Source organism: Pteronotus mesoamericanus, unplaced genomic scaffold (genome assembly GCF_021234165.1).
Source record: "Pteronotus mesoamericanus isolate MK-2021 breed Mesoamerican mustached bat unplaced genomic scaffold, CSHL_Meso_final contig_73, whole genome shotgun sequence".
Lineage (NCBI taxonomy): Eukaryota > Metazoa > Chordata > Mammalia > Chiroptera > Mormoopidae > Pteronotus > Pteronotus mesoamericanus.
In genome coordinates, this window is record NW_026555245.1 from 20,967,211 (window position 1) to 20,985,601 (window position 18,391).

Consider the following 18,391-nt stretch of genomic DNA (forward strand, 5'->3'; position numbering starts at 1 on the left):
TCTTTAAAACAAAAGTGTATGTGTTGTATAGAAGAATATGCTTAAAAAATCAGTCATTCTCATTATAAATAGTAAAGATGACATATAATTTTTATTTTTATAGCCTTTTTGCTTATTTCTATTTTCTAATTTTCTAAAATAAGTAGGATACTCTTGTTATAAGAAAAAATAAGATATTACTTTTATTTTATTTTTATTGATTGATTTGAGAGAGAGAGAAACATCAGTTTGTTGTTCTACTTATTTATGCATTCAGTGGTTGCTTCTTATATGTACCCTGACTGGTGGTCAAACCCACAACCTTGGCATACTGGGATGATGCTCTAACCAACTAGCTACCTGGTTGGAGCAAAAATGTCACTTTTAAAAGTTAAGAGTTAAAAGGAAGAGAGAGAGAGAGAGAGAGAGAGAGAGAGAGATACCTTTTATATAAATTTAAAATACATATATAAATTTTCTAAAGGAAAAAGACTGAAAAGTTCACTGTGCACACATATCAAACAGATTAGAAAAAATCGTGGGTACATAAAGAAAAACTGAAAAGCAGCTAATTGTTTCCTTAAAATTAATCATTGGTCACCCATTGTATGAGTTATAATGCCCAGAGGATTGATGGATTTGCACAGACCCTTGTGATTAAGTACCCGCAGCCCACATTTTCATGATCTTTTCAAGGATCAGGCAAGATTTAGGATGACAAGCAAAGTGTTCAAAGAAGCTCTACAAATTACATTCATTCATTCTCCATACTCTTCTAGAGAGGACTTTAAATCACTTCAAAATTTTGTACAATAAGATAAAAGAAACACAGAAAGAAATCAGGGTGAAGGGGAAGTTATGGAAGAACAATAGAATGAAATGAAGGTAGTGCTCATGAATGTCCCAAGACACTTCATGGTTACCAAAGATAGCTCACAATACAACTCTGAGCTTCAACCTCAGCAGAAGAAAGAAGGAAACACCATGTTCATAAGATTAAGAGTAAAATTGATAGAACCACCACCACCAAAAAAGCAAACTAGCTTACATGTCAAACTTGTGATCTTAGCTCAAGATCATTCTGCTCCACCAACTGTACCATGATGGATGTGCCAAACATACTCACCCCAGTGTGACAAGCTGGGCAAACAGTTTTATAGAAATTCAAACTTAACAATAAGTCTCCAGGTTTCTATTCATCCAGTTGCTTCCAAACTTGATAAACCAAGTTCCTTAAATTTGTGGAGAAAATTCTTGACATTTCTATTACTGGCCTTTTGGTTATACTTACAGGAAATCTGTTTCTATGCAGAAACACACATTCTCTGATGGCTGTTCTTGTAGAAAACTCTATTTTGGGAGCAATGCCCTAAAAATAAAACAGCATAAAAGAGGTGAATAAAATTATTGGAAACAGGTTCTTTGCCCATCCCATCCTAACTTGAAATCATACAAGAACTTAATCGCTCTTTTGTGTGGTTGACATAATCCACATGCATTACCTAAAATATACACATAACAAATATATATGCATGATGAAATATTACTTGGCCTTAAAAAAGGACAGTTTGCCATTTTCAACAACATAGAAGAACCTGGAGGACATTATGCTAAGTGAATAAGCCAGACACCGCAAGGTGAACACCGCATGATCTCACTTACATGTGGAATCTAAAATACTCACAGAAGCCGAAAGTAGAATACTGCTTCCCAGGGGCTTGCAGGATAGGGGAAATGGGATTGAAAAATGTAGGTCAAAGGGTACAAAGTTTCAGTTATGCAAGATGAATAAATTCTGGATATCTAATGTACAGCAATATGACTATAGTTAACCATACTATATTGTTATTATATATTTGAAATTTCTAAGATGGTAGATCTTAAGTGTTTTCAACACAAAAGAAAATGGTAACTAGTAACAGTAAGTGATGGGTATATTAATTAACTTGATTGTGGCAATTATTTCACAAAAAAACATCAAGTTGTACACCTTAAATGTGTACAATTTTTGTCAATTATACACCAATAAAGATTAAAAATAATAAATAATACATAAGAACAGCTAAACACGTAAATTGTATTATGTTTCAAGCCCTGACCTAAGTCCTTTGCATATAGTAACTCATCTAATTCTCAAAACAACCCCATAAGGTGGGTCTCAATAGTATCTCTATTTTGTAGGGGAGGAAACTAAGACACAGAGAATTAGCGTAACTTGTCCAGTTAGTGATGGCAAAGCTGGTTATTGAACTTAGGCATCCCAAGTCCAGTGTCCATGCAGTTAGCTACTCTAGTGAGACTACCTAGGCAAAAGGAGGGATAGGAGTTCTCCTTCCCTATATACTTGCTTTATATCTCATACCAAATATTTATGTTCATTTGACCTATTTCCAAACTCTTCATTTTTTTGCATTGATTGATACTTCTATTTTTTGCTCAGTATTGTATTTTCCAAAATACTGTGAAATATTTATATATATTTCAGATCAAATATTCTGTCTAATGTCACACAGCTGGGGGACTGGTCGAGCCAGGCTTTACAACTGTCAGGCAGCAAAGCCTATGTTCTTTCCATTACCCTGTGCTACCTCTTGTGGGGTGAAGGGGCTCATGGATCAATTATTCAGCTTGTTTCCTGTGCATGCATTCATTCCTATACACATTCATCCCTGTGCATTCATCTTGTCTACAGAACAAGTACTTAAAAGACACAACGTATATTCTTAGCTCCTTTTTTGTGGTATGGGGGGAACTCTAGAATGCATAGTATGCTCTTAAGAGTACTAGGCTTGGATTGGTGACTCAAAATTTCTGGACTTATAAACACAAGGGCCTGGGTACTGCACAGGGACAGATCACCCAAGGGAGCATTTGATAAAGAATGTAAAATGACATAACCGGTACAGCATCACCTCCGGTTAACAAGATTTCCCAAGTGAAGAAGAGGACTGGGGGCAGTTCCAGGCTCCATAGTGCTACTGGTAAAATCACAAGACCTCTTAGGTTGCCTGAGCCTGAACAAGTCATCTCTTGAGCCACAGGCTTGTACAGTCTTCTCATTGCCTCACAGGGAGGCAGTATTAAACCTTAAATGACAATATAATAAAATATAATAACTCACATTCATTGTGCACTTAACTATATACCTGTATTATGCTAAACGCTATCCATATATTACTTCATTTAACCCTCACAATAACCCAATAGAGAAAACTACTATTATTAGATCCATTTTCCAGGTGAGAAAACTAAGGTACATGGAGGTTAAGTAATTTATCCTAAGTCACACAGTCGTTGGGTGTCAAAACTGGGATTGAACCCAGACAATCTTAGGCCATACTTAACCACCATCCATGTAGCTGTTCAAGAGTTCTTAGAATCCCTGATTCACTGTGCCTAGACAGGAGAGGAGGGTCCCTACTAGGAAGGAATCCACACTCTGTAACACATTCTTGCTCATCTTAAATAACCTCCACTCCTGGCAATGATTTGTAGACAATAAGAAGGAATGTGTTTTCTTTTTAGCAGCACCAATTTTAGCATAATAGTTTAGAGAACTCTGTCTCAGGCTCTGTCTTGTCCAATCTCCTTAGCAATGGGATGATGGTGATGATGGTTAGGTCAATAAGTGGACTTAACAGAAGGATTTTTTAGGATCATTGCACTAACAAAAAAATAAAATAAAATAAATGTTAATAATTTTTAAAAATAATATTCTTTCTGCTTATCTTATAAATTCAGTCCTCACCTAACAAGAAAACAGATTATCACTTCCGGCCAAGATGGAGGCATAGGTAGATATACTTTGCCTCCTCACACAAACAAAGGACAACGACAAATTTAAAAACAAAAAATAACCAGACTGCCAGAAAATTGAACTGTATGGAAGTCTGACAACCAAAGAGTTAAAGAAGAAACATTCATCTAAACCAGTAGGAGGGGCATAGACAGGCAGCCAGAGTGGAGAAGATGCTCAGCAAGGTAGCGGCTGGTGGACCAGGCCATCCCACATTTGTGTGTGGATAAACCGTGAAGAACAGCTGGGTACTGAGACAGACGACGCAATCCAGGGTTCCAGTGCCAGAAAAGAAAGCCTCAAAACCCTTGGAGGTAAAAACCTGTAGAGGTTCCAGCAGTGGGAGAAACTCCTAGCCTCACAGGAGAGTTCACTGGAGAGACCCAAAGAGTCCTAGAACATAAACCAACCCACCCACCTTGGAATCAGCACTAGAAGGTCCCAATTTGCTTGTGGGTAGCAGGGGAAGTGACTCAAAACCAGCAGGGAGCCAAGCAAGCAGCATCGTTCCCTTTTGGACCCCTCCCCCACATAGAGCATCACAACGCAGCAACCTGGGTTGCCCTGTGTTGAATACCTCAGGCTCTGGCACTTCCAATGTAACAGGTGTGCCCAGACAAAGAAATATGGCCCAAATGAAAGAACAGATCAAAGCTCCAAAAATAGAACTAAGCAATGAAGAGATAGCCAACCTGTTAGATGCACAGTTCAAAACAGTGGTAATCAGGATGCTCACAGAAATGGTTGAGTATAGTCGCAAAATGGGGGGGAAAGCAAAGGCTATACAAAGTGAAATAAAGAAAAATTTACAGGAAACCAACAATAAAAGGAAGGAAACTGGGACTCAAATCAACAATTGGGAGCAGAAGGGAGAGATAAACATTCAACCAGAACAGAATGAAAAAACAAGAATTCAAAAAAATGAGGAGAGGTTTAGGAACCTCTGGGACAACTTTAAACATTCCAACATCCAACTCACAGGGGTGCCAGAGGGAGAAGAGGAAGAGAAAGCAATCGAAAACTTATTTGAAAAAATAATGTAGGAGAACTTCCCCAATCTGACCAAGGAAGTAGACTTTCAGGAGATCCAGGAAGATCAGAGAGTCTCAAAGACATTGGACCCAAGGAAGCACACACCAAAACACATCATAATTACATTACCCAAAATTAAATAAGGGGAGAATCTTAAAAACAGCAAGAGAAAAGGAGACAATTACCTACAAACAAATTCCCATAAGACTATCAGCTGATTCTCAAAAGAACCAGCTTGTGAGGGCAGGCAAGAAGGGGCTGAAAGAAATATTTGAAGTCATGAAAGACAAGGACCTACATCCAAGGTTACTCTATCCAGCAAAGCTATCATTTAGAATGGAAGGGCAGATAGAGTGCTTCCTAGATAAGGTAAAGTTAGAGTTCATCACATCACCAAGCCCTTATTATATGAAATATTAAAGGGACTTACTAAGAAAAAGATGAAGATCAGAAACTATGAACAAATTCACAACTATCAACAAGTGAACCTAAAAAAAAACAAAAAACAAAAACAAACTAAGCAAACAACTAGAAAAGGAACAGAATCACAGAAATGTAAATCATAAGGGAGAGGGAAGAGAATGAATGGAGGAAAAGGCACAGTGAACAAGAAGCATAAACAGTAGGTACAAAATAGGCAGGGGGAGGTTAAGAATAGTATAGGAAATGGAGAAGCCAAAGAACTTATATGTATGACCCATGGACATGAACTAAGGTGGTGGGGGAGGAATGTTGGTGGGATGGGGGGTGAAGGGCAGAGGGGAATACAGAGGAGAAAAAGAATGGGACAATTTTAATAGCATAATCAATAAAATGTATATTTTTTAAAAAAGAAAACAGATTTTTCTTTTTTAAATTTTGACCTCAGCAGTAAAAGGAAAGCAAGGAGGGAGGCTGTTAGAACATCAAGTGAATAAAATAAAACGATATGGAAATTCAAAGAAAAAGCCACATCTGAGTGGAGGAAATATATCTAATTCTCAAAAAATTAATAAATTAAGAGAAAATAAATGAAGTGAATAATTTGCCTGACCTGTACATGTAATTTATTCTTATGTCATACAATATTAATAAAAAATAAATGTGACACTGGCCTAAAATAAACATGAGAGAATAACATCAGGCAGTGAGTGACTAAGCGTAGAAGTCCAACAGGCCAGCATGAGAATCCTTGCTCCACGGCTCACCTGCGCTGGGACTCGTGAAGACATTTCTTGAATTCCCTATGCCAGCTTATCCATCCATAAAATGAGGGGGAAAAATAGTAGCCACCTTGCAGGGTTAAGGAGAATTGACAAGATAATCCATGTAACAAGCTCAGCACAGCGCCTGGTATCTAATGAGCACACAATGAATGCCAGCTATTGTTAAAAATTCAGCAAGTGGTTTTATTTCATTTCATAGAATATTTGAAAGAAACTGGGCTCCCCTATCTTTTTCCAGATCATTTAAAATACAGTTTTATTAACTTCATTGTAAGAATTGATACTTTAATGCATGAGGATCTTTCTCCACAGTTTTAAAGCTCTTTCTTAAATGATGACCTGTATTTATGAATAACTATAAATACAATTTCCTATAGGTTCTTCTTGCTACATATGCTCATAAAGTTAAACAAGGATAACATTTGGAAAAATGTAAGAGGCTGTGTTTCTCCTTGTCTTAATACTTAGCTGGATACCAGCCCAATGTTGATAGATGGCTTTTATTTACTAGACAACTCAGGCAAACCAAAGTTAATATAACACGGATTCCCCACCTGATTCTCACCAGTTTTTACTCCTTTTTTGGTTCTGAAGAGCAATATCCAAATAACTCAAAATAATAAATGCAAGCATCTCACAATACCATGGATATAAGTGATACACAAAGAATATCTCTGAGGGGGAAAAAATGGTGTCAGTGATATTCACTGAGCCCTCCAAGATAACGGAGAGCTTAAAGCTATGGTCATTAGGAATTTTCATTAGGACAACTTATGGTGAATTTTACTGTTTGAAGTATTAGAACTAGAAGTTCTGTCATCATAAATGTCACAGAAACAGGGGTCCCTCATGTTATCTATTCTGTACAGTACTCTCAACAAAATAGAGAAGATAGCAGGTTGAGTATTAAATATACTTCTTGCCCTGGCTGGTGTGGCTCAGTAGATTGAGTGCTGGCCTGTGAACCAAAAGGTTGCCAGTGCAATTCCCAGTCAGGGCATATGCCTGGGTTGGGGGCTAGGTCCCCAGCCGGGGGTGTGTGAGAAGCAACCGATGGATGTATCTTTCGCACATTGGTGTTTCTCTCCTTATCTTTCTCCCTCCCTTCCCCTCTCTCTAAAAATAAATAAATAAAATCTTTAAAAATAAATAAATATGCTTCTTATAGTTTACAAAGATGTGGCCCTTAAAATGGAGGTCATCCAAGTGACATAAATGTCAAGAAAATGAACAGAGTTGCTGCAGAGTTAGAAATCATCACAGATAACATCAAAATGAATATTTTTTAATTCAGGTTCAGTTAATGCCCCCAGCAGTTAGCTTATTAACTGAATACCTGAAACTTACATAATTTTATTAAGCAGTGTGACCCCAATCAACTCAATTAAAAAATAAACAGAAAGATTATCAAATGAATAAGTGCCCTGTATTTTAAGACCCCTCATTAGTATCAGTCTGTGGATCTCTGTCAGTCGCCCCTCCATTAAATGGGAACCATAATATCTGCCTTGGCTGATTTGAGAACTGTTATGAGGAAAATAAGATATTATATGAAAAACCAAAGTGCAAAATAAATGAGAAGTAGCATCATTACTATTACTGCCCTATTTTACTCTTATTATTTCTAAAACAATAGCTACAATTAAAAAAACTGATACCAAATCTTTCAGTTAATCTGCATTAAAAGGGAGTAAAATCATTCTTTTTATAATTATGTGACAGTTTGAGTATGATTTAGCCAGATTAAGTACAACTCCCACCTCTCAGATCAATAGTGGGAGTCAGTATAATTTGGTTTTCTGAGTGGGGCATCTAAACAAGACTGCAAAACAGAATAACAGGGGTACTGACCAAGATGAAGTGATCAGCCTAAGAGCAAGTCCTATCAGGAACAAAATGTTCAGGTCCCAGGAATTTCTCTTGCAACAGAAGCCCAGCAGAGCCCAGATGACTTACTGGAAAACCTGCAGCTGTTTTCATGAGCACCTCCCTACTCATCCCAGGGTTCGAAGGTGTCAGCCTGGGCTCAGGGAAGAGAAATTCCCGTGTGTTTTCTTCATAGTAGGCCAACTCTTCCCACTCTAGAAGAAAGAAGAAAAAGCACAAGGATATTTATGTTCTAAAAATAATGTATCTATACACCAAGTTTAATAAAATAAAAGCTTAAACAGGTGATGGCAGTGAGGCAGAGATTGCACACAGATAAAAATAGACATTTTGATTGCAGTACCTATTAGTCAAGAGGCAAATGACTACTACTTTTTATCTCATGGGTAATTTTTAAAAGCCTCGCCAAGTAATAACAGGGATAAAACATTATCTAAAGGGTTGCTCTACAAAACAGAACAAAGAGGAAAATCTCTTTGTCCATCCATCCATCCATCCATCCATCCATCCATTCTTTCCTTCAACAAATGTTTTCTTAGGACATACCATGGGCAAGGTCTTACAGATAGAACAGGAACAACAGAGACAATGCCCTTTTCATGCAAAAGTCACAGTGCAGGCTGGGGTTCAGTGTGTTCTGTGATGTAGGGATGCAAATATCCCAAAGGCCCAGAGAACAGCTAGAGGTGGAGTTCTTAGCAAGCCTGGTTTTAACCCCAAGGGCATTTCTGAAATATGTGGGGACATTTCATTGGCAGGAGCCAAATGACCTGCAATGCTCAAAACACTCCTGCACAACTTTCTAACTTCTTACCAGACATTTTTTCAGGCAAGAAACCATTTTATGAACCTAACTGATAGATATAAATACAACTCACTTTTTTGCATAATTTTAAAATACAATAGATTTTCAGGAATGCAAGTACCATGTAAACTAAAGAAAAATTGTACGCTGCTGTTTGGCTCTTTACTGAGATCTTTTTGGCATTTTGAAAATCATGTCACATCTAAATACTTCACTATGCTCAACAAGTTACATGCTGATATACTTATCATTTTATTTTAAAATTTCCTTTCCTTATATTTCTCCTTTATATTACAGTTCAAATACTGCAGTTTGTGTAAGTTCATTCTATTAACAGTGAATATTATTTCAGTGTGGTAAAAGGGATGCTACAAAGTATTAACAAAAGAAAACCTTGGGTCTGATAGGATTAAGAATCACTGAGCTAAAGGAGAGTGAAACTACCATCTGAGCCCTCGTCTATGCAGTCGTTACTACACAAGTGGTTTGGACTGAGAGTAGCCACTATACACAGCACTGTCAAAATAGTAACATAATCAATGACGTAACATTACCATCTGGTGACTGCCATTTTACTTGTGATGAGAATTCTGATGAGGCTATTTTTTGGTACATCAAGTGTAGAAATAATCGACCTTTTATCAAACAATAAAATGGATCAATTTCTTCCTACTTATTCCACTTACTGAGTAAGGATAAAAGTGCAAAAAAATGTATCCTGTATTTTTCATCATAGTATCATTTCCTTCCACTCTTCCTCTCTCCGATATGCTCCAGCCACAATAAATTAATAATGTATCCTTCCCTCCTCTGCTATGCACTTGCTCAGCTTAGGCTATTCCTTCAAAAATGTCTTTTCTTCCTTCCCATCCTGTTGAGATCCTACTCATCATCCAAGTTTCACCTTAAATGTCTTATAGCATATCCAACATAACAGGTCCAAAATAGAGCTCTTGATTTTTTCCCCCACAAATGAGCTCTTCCTTATCCTCCTATCAGAGGAACCAGTACCAGCTGCTCACGCCAAACATCTAGGATTTATCCTTGATTCTACTCTTTCATTCCTTCCATAAATCCATTAGCAAGTCCTGTTGCCTCTATCTCCAAAATAAACATAAAGCTGTCCCCTTTTCTCCATTTTTATAGCGACCACGCTGGTCCAAGCCCCCACCACCTCTCTCCCGGACTACTCTCATGACCTCCTAGCTGGCCACCCTGCTTCCACTCTTTCTGCACTCAAATCCAGTCTCCACACACTGTGATGTTATAAAAACACCAGATGGAGCCTCTTCCGTACGCTCCACAGTGGGCATGATCTCCCCACTTTTGTTGGCCAAAGAGACTTCCTCCACTTAGTGATCTCAGAAGTGCAACTTGAAAATGGGAAGTGATGTGACAATTTCCTCACCCATCTCTAACAACAAAATACAACTTTCTACTGAAGCCTACAGTATGCTGGGTAAAAACTCAGTTTCTAGGTTCAGACAGAGCTGGGTTCAAATCTTTGCTTCACCAACTGCCAGCTATGTGACTGTGAGCAGATTATGTAAACTCTTTAACTTTAGTTTCCTCTTCAGAAAAATGCAAAACTCGTAACAGTACCTGCCTCTTAGAGCTCCTGTGAGGGCAAATGACGAACACATGTGAAGTGCAGAGCACAGTGCCTGACATTACCTGCCACTGTCATGATTGCTCCATGACACCAGCCAAGCAGCGGTCCTAGCACTACTCTGGTGTCTATGAATACTGTGTTTTCAGTACTATGTTCCTAGTGGGAACAAACACTTTGATGCATGGTATGATGCTTTACACATTGAAATTTTCCATTTTCCTTTTCACATGTTTCTGACTAGTTCTTGTCGCTGCATCCAAAATGATAGCTACTAAATTACTATTCTTGTATGTAGCAAGAATTAAGATGCAAATAAGTTGCCAGAGAACTGGAGGTGAGCTCATCTACTATCTTTGAAATCACAGGGATAAAAACAGACAAAGAACATTAGAGAAAGAGAAGGCTGCAAAGCTTCTCAATTGTCTCTCTGTCTGTGGTTTGGTCTCTCTGTCTCTCTGGTTTGGTCATTTTCTAGAGACCCAAAGTGCCACCCAGTGTGAAAATGTCAGCACACCAAAGGGATGTTAAAGCAAGAGCCTAGGTTGTAAATAATAATGAACATATACACGGGCTGAGCAAGTCTCATAGAGAAAGTGAAATGTCTGAAAAACTCCATGCTCTTAATAGGCTAATGGCATGGACAGGGACATCACCAATACCATCAATAACAGGTACTCCCCAGAAAGGAAATAAATGAGACTTGAAGAGAAATAATTTTAATAACTATAATGGTTAGAAAAATATCGCATTTATAGAGCATATCAGAACTGACAGCTTGTTTCCCAATATGGTATCTCATTTGATTCCCTCTTTGCAGATAAGGAAACTGAGGATCTGAGAGTTGAAGACACTTGTCATGATGCCACATGGCAAAGCAGAAATCAAAACCAGAATGTCTGAAGCAAAAGTTCTTTCCTGCTGATGCCTAGTAAACATCCTGACAAAGTATAAAATCAAGCTCTGAATCAGGGAACGGGTGCCAACCAAAACAGCATTTTACAGCTGGACTGGCTATACATGACACATCAAAGCAGGGGTTTCATTTAAGTCAATAAAAGAAAGCACAGAGCTCACTGTCAGCCAGGGTTATGCTGCCCCCCTGTGTTCATTTGCTTTTTCCCAGCTTTGTAAACTGAAGAACTGTGGACAAGTCTATTGCTTCTAAGATAAACCATTGGACCTTTTCTTTCTTTACCTGCAAAACTGTATGCAAATCTGAGGTACCTGTATCATTAACTTAATTATCATGTCTTTGATGATACTAAGTGTTTTTGAAAGCAATGTGAAAACGTATGAAACAGTAAAGTAATATATACAGCAAAATGAAGAGAGAACAATTCGGCCAATGAAGAATTGGTCCCTGTAAACCCAAATGTGGCCCATGTTGCCATGTGATGCAGTCTACAGGAGGCTTCAAGTAAATCACATTTATTTAATTATCGAGTTTCAAGGACTAACAGACCAAGAGGTTTTACCACTGCCACTCTGACTAGCTAGTGCCACCAGCGTGATACAGTGGCACAGTGCAGGGCCTATATACCCTCAACAAACGTATGTTGGACCATGAATCAGTCTGTAATGCATCTGAAACTGAGTGCAATTAATTGTTATTTTAAGCAATTCAAATTTAATTGCACTCTGAAATTAAAGGAATGTAGATCCAAAAAAGGTATATAATAAAGCCTCCATTGTGTATCTGATTAACTTTTCAGTTATAACCAGTATGTACACACCCAGCTTCAATATTCTCTAATCATCATAGTTTCAGACAGTTCTTGCAGCCTTCTTGTAGATGGATTTCTGGTCATGTGAAAAACATATGGCAGTGTAGGATATATTAAATTTTGAAAAGCAAGTTGCAGAATATATACATTCAGCTAAAATATAATACTAAATATACATATAATAAATATTAGATATATTTAGTATATATGCATATATGTGTATATATGTACTATTTTAGGGCTGATTGAATATATTAAATGCATTATATTTATATTAAATACATCTTATAAGGTCTAAAAATATACACAAATTGTTAAGTAATTACTGTCAGGAGTTGATGAGTATGGCTTTTGGCTTTTTACTTTATAAAATTTGTGTTAATTAAAAATTTTATAGTGAGAATACTTAGGTATTGGTAAATTTTTAGTTCATGTAAAATTAAATGAGATTAAAATGGTCTGTATCTATTTTACCAGCATACTAAAATATAACTTGTCAGTTAGCAGTGCTTTATGTTTAAACATGAAAGTGCGTCAAATAAGAGAAAAACTTACAGGGGAAAAAAAAACCCCTCAATACCCTGATTTTAGCCTGTCACTTTCAGGCTGAGAAACAGTCAGTAAGCATTTCTGAAAAGTGGATGGGGACATCTCTCTTCTTCCCTCTTGTTACGCCAATCTAAGAAAGTAATGACATGTAGAAGAGTATCTATCCTTAGATCTGTGGAGAGTGGGGTTCTTATCTGTTTTTAGAGCCTGCTTCTGCCAACGAGGCAAGAGGCAGAAGACAGAACTACAGACTCCTGGGTCCACTCCACCGGGGGCCTTGACCTGCTCCAGGGACAGCCACAGCAGGCAGAGTGAGAGTCCTCACAAAAGCCTCCACAGTTACCGCTGCCTTAGCTGAGGCATCTGCCAGTGAACTAGTGGAAACTTGCTGGGGATCAGTTTACTCCTAGGTTACAAAACATGGCTCAATCTAATAAGTCTATTCTTTGCAAATATATCAAGAGGAAAAAATAATTTTTAGAAAAATGTGAAATGCAAAAAACCTAAATGTTCAACTGTACCAATTTAAGGATAATTCACTACAGAAAAATATATAGCTATTGAAAATGAGAAACAAATAAACAACAGGTAACGATATAGAATGAAAAAACAAAACCCAAAATAATATGTACATACTGTTTATAAACCTATAAAAGCATGTAAGTACATTAATGAAACTCTTTATAGTTATTTAAAATAATGATGTAGAACTATGATTTTAAAAAAGACAACATGAATGGGAGAAGCTAATAAAAGGAGAAAATGTATGTGATACTATGTAAAAATTCCATACTTGTTTTCTTCTGTCCACAGGAGAACATTAAGAAACATGTTCACCAAAATATAAATAAAAGTTTTCTTCTCATTTGGGCATGCTTTTTATGACAAGGTAAAACTATGAAGATTCATTTGGGTGAAGGGAAAGGGTAAAAAAGTATAATAGCAAAGATCTGAAGAGAATTAGAAATGTTTCTGAATTTAGGTATATTCTCTCTCTTTCTCACACACACATACACATGCACACATGTCCATATGCCACTCTAAAATCACCAGAAAACTATTGAGTTTGGCCAAAAAGTCCATTAAGTTTTTTTCCATACAATGGCTCTAGAAGTGCTTAGTTGTCTTTAACTTCATTCGAAACAATTTTGTTAAGATTGCATTTGACAGCTGTTATATCAGCATGTATTGAAAAAACCTTACCAAAATTGGTGAATTTTTGTGCAGCCATTTTAATATGAAGATAGAAAATATGCAACATTTTGGTGTATTAGGCTTTATTAAATTTCAAGAAAAGTTAAAAATGAAACTGAAATGCAAAAAAAAAGATTTGTGCAGTGTATGGAGAAGGTGCTGTGACTAATCAAACGTGTTGAAAGTGGTTTGCGAAGTTTCTCGTATTATTGACATTGTGGCCAAGTGATTCTTTGCTGTGGGATTGTCTTATGCATTGGAAGATGTTTAGCAGCACCTCTGGGCCTACCCAGTACAAGCCAATAGTGGGAGACAGCTGACACACTCAAAATCTCCCAATCAATAGTTGTTGATGAAAATGAAAAATGTGTCCTTTATTCTACAGAAAAAAATGTAGCAGCCTTTTTGGCCAACCCAATGCTTTGAGAGACTATGTATAAGAATTGGTGCCACCAGGTGGCAGTTCCCACTTTCTCACTAGCTCAGGCCTCCAGCCATTCAAGACAAACGACTAAGCAAAAGCAGCACAGGACGCTTTTCCCCAAAGTCCTATTATTCCAACATACGAGTCACAAACATTTTCTGTGAAGGGCCAGACAGTAAATATTTTTAGGCTTTGAGTATGGTCACAATTACTCAACTCTGTCACTGCAGCATGAAAGCAGCCATAAACAATAATTAAATGAATGAATGTGGTTACGTTCAATATAACTTTATGAACAATGAAATTTGAATTTCATATAATTTTCACATCACTACATATTTGTATTTTAAGTTTCTTTCCAACCATTTATAAATGTAAGAACTGAAGACAGCTTGGCAGCTCCTTAAAAAGTTAAACGTAGAGTTACCAAACAATTCCACTCCAAGGTATACATCTAAGAGAACTGAAAACATGTACTTATCCAACAGCTTGTACATGAATGTTGATAGCAATATTATTTAGAATATTCAAAAAGTGGGAACAACCCAACGCCCACCAACTGAAGAATGGATAAGCAAACTTACCCATATAAAAGAATAGTATTGATATATATGGTATATTCATATAAAAGAATATTTGACCATAAAAAGGAATGAAGTACCGACACATGCTATAACATGGATGAAATTTGACACATGATAACTGAAAGACGCTAGACATAAAAGGCCATACATTATTTGATTCCATTGTATGAACTATCCAGAATAGGCAAATCAATAGGGACAGAAAGATTAACGGTGGCCAGGAGCTGTGGGGAGGAAAGAATGATGAGTGACTACTAATGAGTATGGAGTCTCTTTCCAGTTAATAAAAATAGTCTGGAATCAAGACGGTGGTCATGGTTGCACTACCTTGTAAACATACTAAAACAAGTGAATTGTATACTTTAAAATGATAAATTTTATAGTATATACATTAAATCGCAAATTTTTAAAAGTGTAGAGATTTAGCTCAAAAACAGTGAGACTGGATTTAGCTTGGGAGTTAGAATTTGTCAGCCCTGTTCTAGCACTTAGCAGAGAAGATGGCTTTGGGCTTTATACACACACACTCCACAAATAAGAATACAGCCACAGGCAAAAACCTGAAAGAAGCTGAGCCAGTAAAGTCAAATAACCACCAAATACAGAGAGTTACTCTTCTGAAAGTGGACAAAATTAAACAGACTAGTGGGGGAAAAAATAGTATTATATAAAGTACGACTTTTAAATACCAGTCCTCACTTTGTCATGCCAAAATCCCTTTAAATTTAAATAAAGCCAATTTAGAAATGCATATACTGGCACATTACCTGGAGGCACTAGCTGTATTAATTCAAACCTGGTTAGGAAGCCTAAAAAAAGAAAAAAATGAGACTTTAATACTTAAGGAAATTGCCAGAGTTTTTCATTAATTGCTATGTTTAAAAAATGCTATAACATCCCATTTAATTTGAACAACACCATGGTTAGGGGCTCCAAACATTTTTGCATTCTCAGTAGTGGAATTAAATGGGAATTAAAATAATAATAATGTAATAATAATTACTTCAGTAATAATAAGTGCCATAACAATGACTCAGGTATTTCTAGACCCAATAAATTGAGGGCATGGAGTGACAGTAAGTGAGTTATAAAAGCAGCATTTCACTCTCTGAAAAGCACTGACAAAACAAATGCAATATTTTCTCTTAAGAATATACTCATAAATCACAAATAACAATAGGCTTTCCATTTTAAAAATTCAAAATACAAACATTGTCCATTAACTTATAAAAGTTTACCTCACTTAAAATGGTATGCTATATGACTATGTAAGTGAGACATAAGAGTAACATTTTTTATATTTCCTGAGTTCAAAATATATTTAGAAATAGTGAGCCCATGTACAATGGTTACAAGGACAAGAATAAAATTCAAATCTTAAAAGTAATTTAAAACATAAATGGTGTAACAATAAAAAATCAGTAAATATAATTCCCACAAAATATTAAAAGTGAAAACACTTAAAATACACAGTAGTAATTATGGTTAATAACACTGTGTTATATACAGTTGGCCCTTGAATAAAATTGGTTTGAACTGCACAAATCCACTGACAGGTGGATTTTTTCCAATAAATACAGTCAGCCTTTTATATCTAGGGGTTTCACATCCATGGATTCAACCAACCATGGATGAAAAACAGCATTTTTGCATTCCCAACTGCAATCACATATTGAAAACATTGTCTTCCATCCACATTTGGTTGAATCTTCAGATGCAAAGGGCTGAGTCAAAAGTTACACTTGGATTTTCCACTCCATAGGGTACTGATACCCCTAACCATGGTATTATTCAAGGATCAGTTGTACTTTAAAGTTGCCAAGATCAAAAAAAAGAAATGATAAATTATATGATGGGTTAGACGTGTTGGCTAACACGATAATGGTAATTACTTTGCAGTATATAACTGAATCAAATCAACATGTTGTACAGGTTAAACTTACACAATGTTATATGTCAATTACATCACAAAAAAGCTAGAAAAAGGCAAAATAAAAGTAAAATTCTCTCTCTGTAAACTAATGAGAAACATATGAATGCATAAGAATAGAATTTTAAATGCCAAAAAATCTTAAAAGCCAACACAGCCTATAATTGAGGTTTCCCAAGTGGGAGGAGGGAATACATCCTTACCAACCATCACCCCAACAGTAATGTTAAACACTTAATTTGCCTCAGGCTCTAAATTCATTCCAGTCAATTAATTCTCACCACATCCCATGTTCATAGATTAGAAGATTTAATATAGTTAAGATGGTAATATTCCTCAAACTGACCTATAGGTTCAATGCAATCCCCATCGACATCCTAGCTGGCTTCTTAGAAGTTGACAAGCTGGTCCTAAAGTGGAAAACCATGAAAACGCAAACAGCAAAAACAATCTTAAAAAAGAACCAAATTTCAAGATTCACGTGTCCTGATTTCAAAGCTTACTACAAAGCTACAATGATCAAGAATGTGTGGTTTTGGCATAACGATCAGAATATGGTTCAATGAGACAGAAATGAGAGCCCCAAAATAAACCCTTACATTTATAGTTATTCATTTTCAACAAAGGTTGAAATTCAACAAAGGACTATTCAATGGATGAAAAAATTCAATAATCTGATTAATAAATAGTGCCGAGACAACTGCATACCCAGATGCAAAAAAATGAAGTTGGACCCCTTCCTCATACAATTTACAAAAATAAACTCAATATGTATCATAGACCTAAATGTAAGACCTAAAACTATAAAACTCTTAGAAGAAACTAAAGAAGATTTAGTCTATACTAAATCTTTGTGACTTGACTTAGACAATGGTTTCTTAGTTACAACATTAAAAGCACAAATAAGAAAAATAGATAAAAAGAATTCATCAAAATTAAAAACCTCTGTTTCAAAAAACACCATCAAGAAAGTGAAAAGAATGGAAGAAAATATTTCTCAATCATACATGTGATATGGGACCTGTATCTATGATATATAAAGAACTTACAGCTCAATAATAAAAAGACAGCCCATTAAAACATGGGCAAAGTGTCTGAATATATATTTCTCCAAATAAGATACACACATCGCCAATAAGCACAAGAAAAAATACTTAACATCATTAGTTATCAGGGAAGTACAAATTCAAAACCACGATGAGATTCCATTTCATACCCACAAGGATGGCTACCAATCAAAAGGACAGATAATAACAAATGTTGGCCAGCATGTGGAGAAAATGGAAGCCTCACACATTGCTGGTGGAATGTAAAATGATTCATTGCTTTGGTAAACAGTCTGGAAGTTCCTCAAAAGATTAAACAGAGTTACCATATGATCCAGCAATTCCACTTCTAGCTATATACTCAAGAGAAATGAAAATGCACTTCCAGAAAACAACTTGAACACAAACATTCATAGCAGCATTATTCATTATAGCCCCAAAATGAAAACAACCCAAATGTCCATCAACAGATGAATGGATAAACAATATGTGACATATCCCTACAATGGAACATTATTTGGTCATAAAAAGAACTGAAGTACTAACACCCGTTATCTTGAAAATGTTATGCTAAATAAAAGAAACCAGTCGCAAAGGATCACATTTTATATAATTCCATTTATG

General features: G+C 36.2%; 1 protein-coding gene across 1 annotated transcript in view; it reads right to left on the reverse strand.

The window, feature by feature from the left end:
- Positions 1-18,391, reverse strand: part of SPATA6L (spermatogenesis associated 6 like) — a 54,688-nt gene that overhangs the window by 27,994 nt on the left and 8,303 nt on the right. Inside the window, exons 4-6 of the mRNA XM_054583077.1 lie at positions 15,559-15,600; positions 7,969-8,093; positions 1,271-1,348 (exon numbers count right to left, since the gene is read on the reverse strand). Coding sequence (XP_054439052.1) covers positions 1,271-1,348; positions 7,969-8,093; positions 15,559-15,600 — 245 coding nt within the window. The remainder of the gene's footprint in view (positions 1-1,270; positions 1,349-7,968; positions 8,094-15,558; positions 15,601-18,391) is intronic.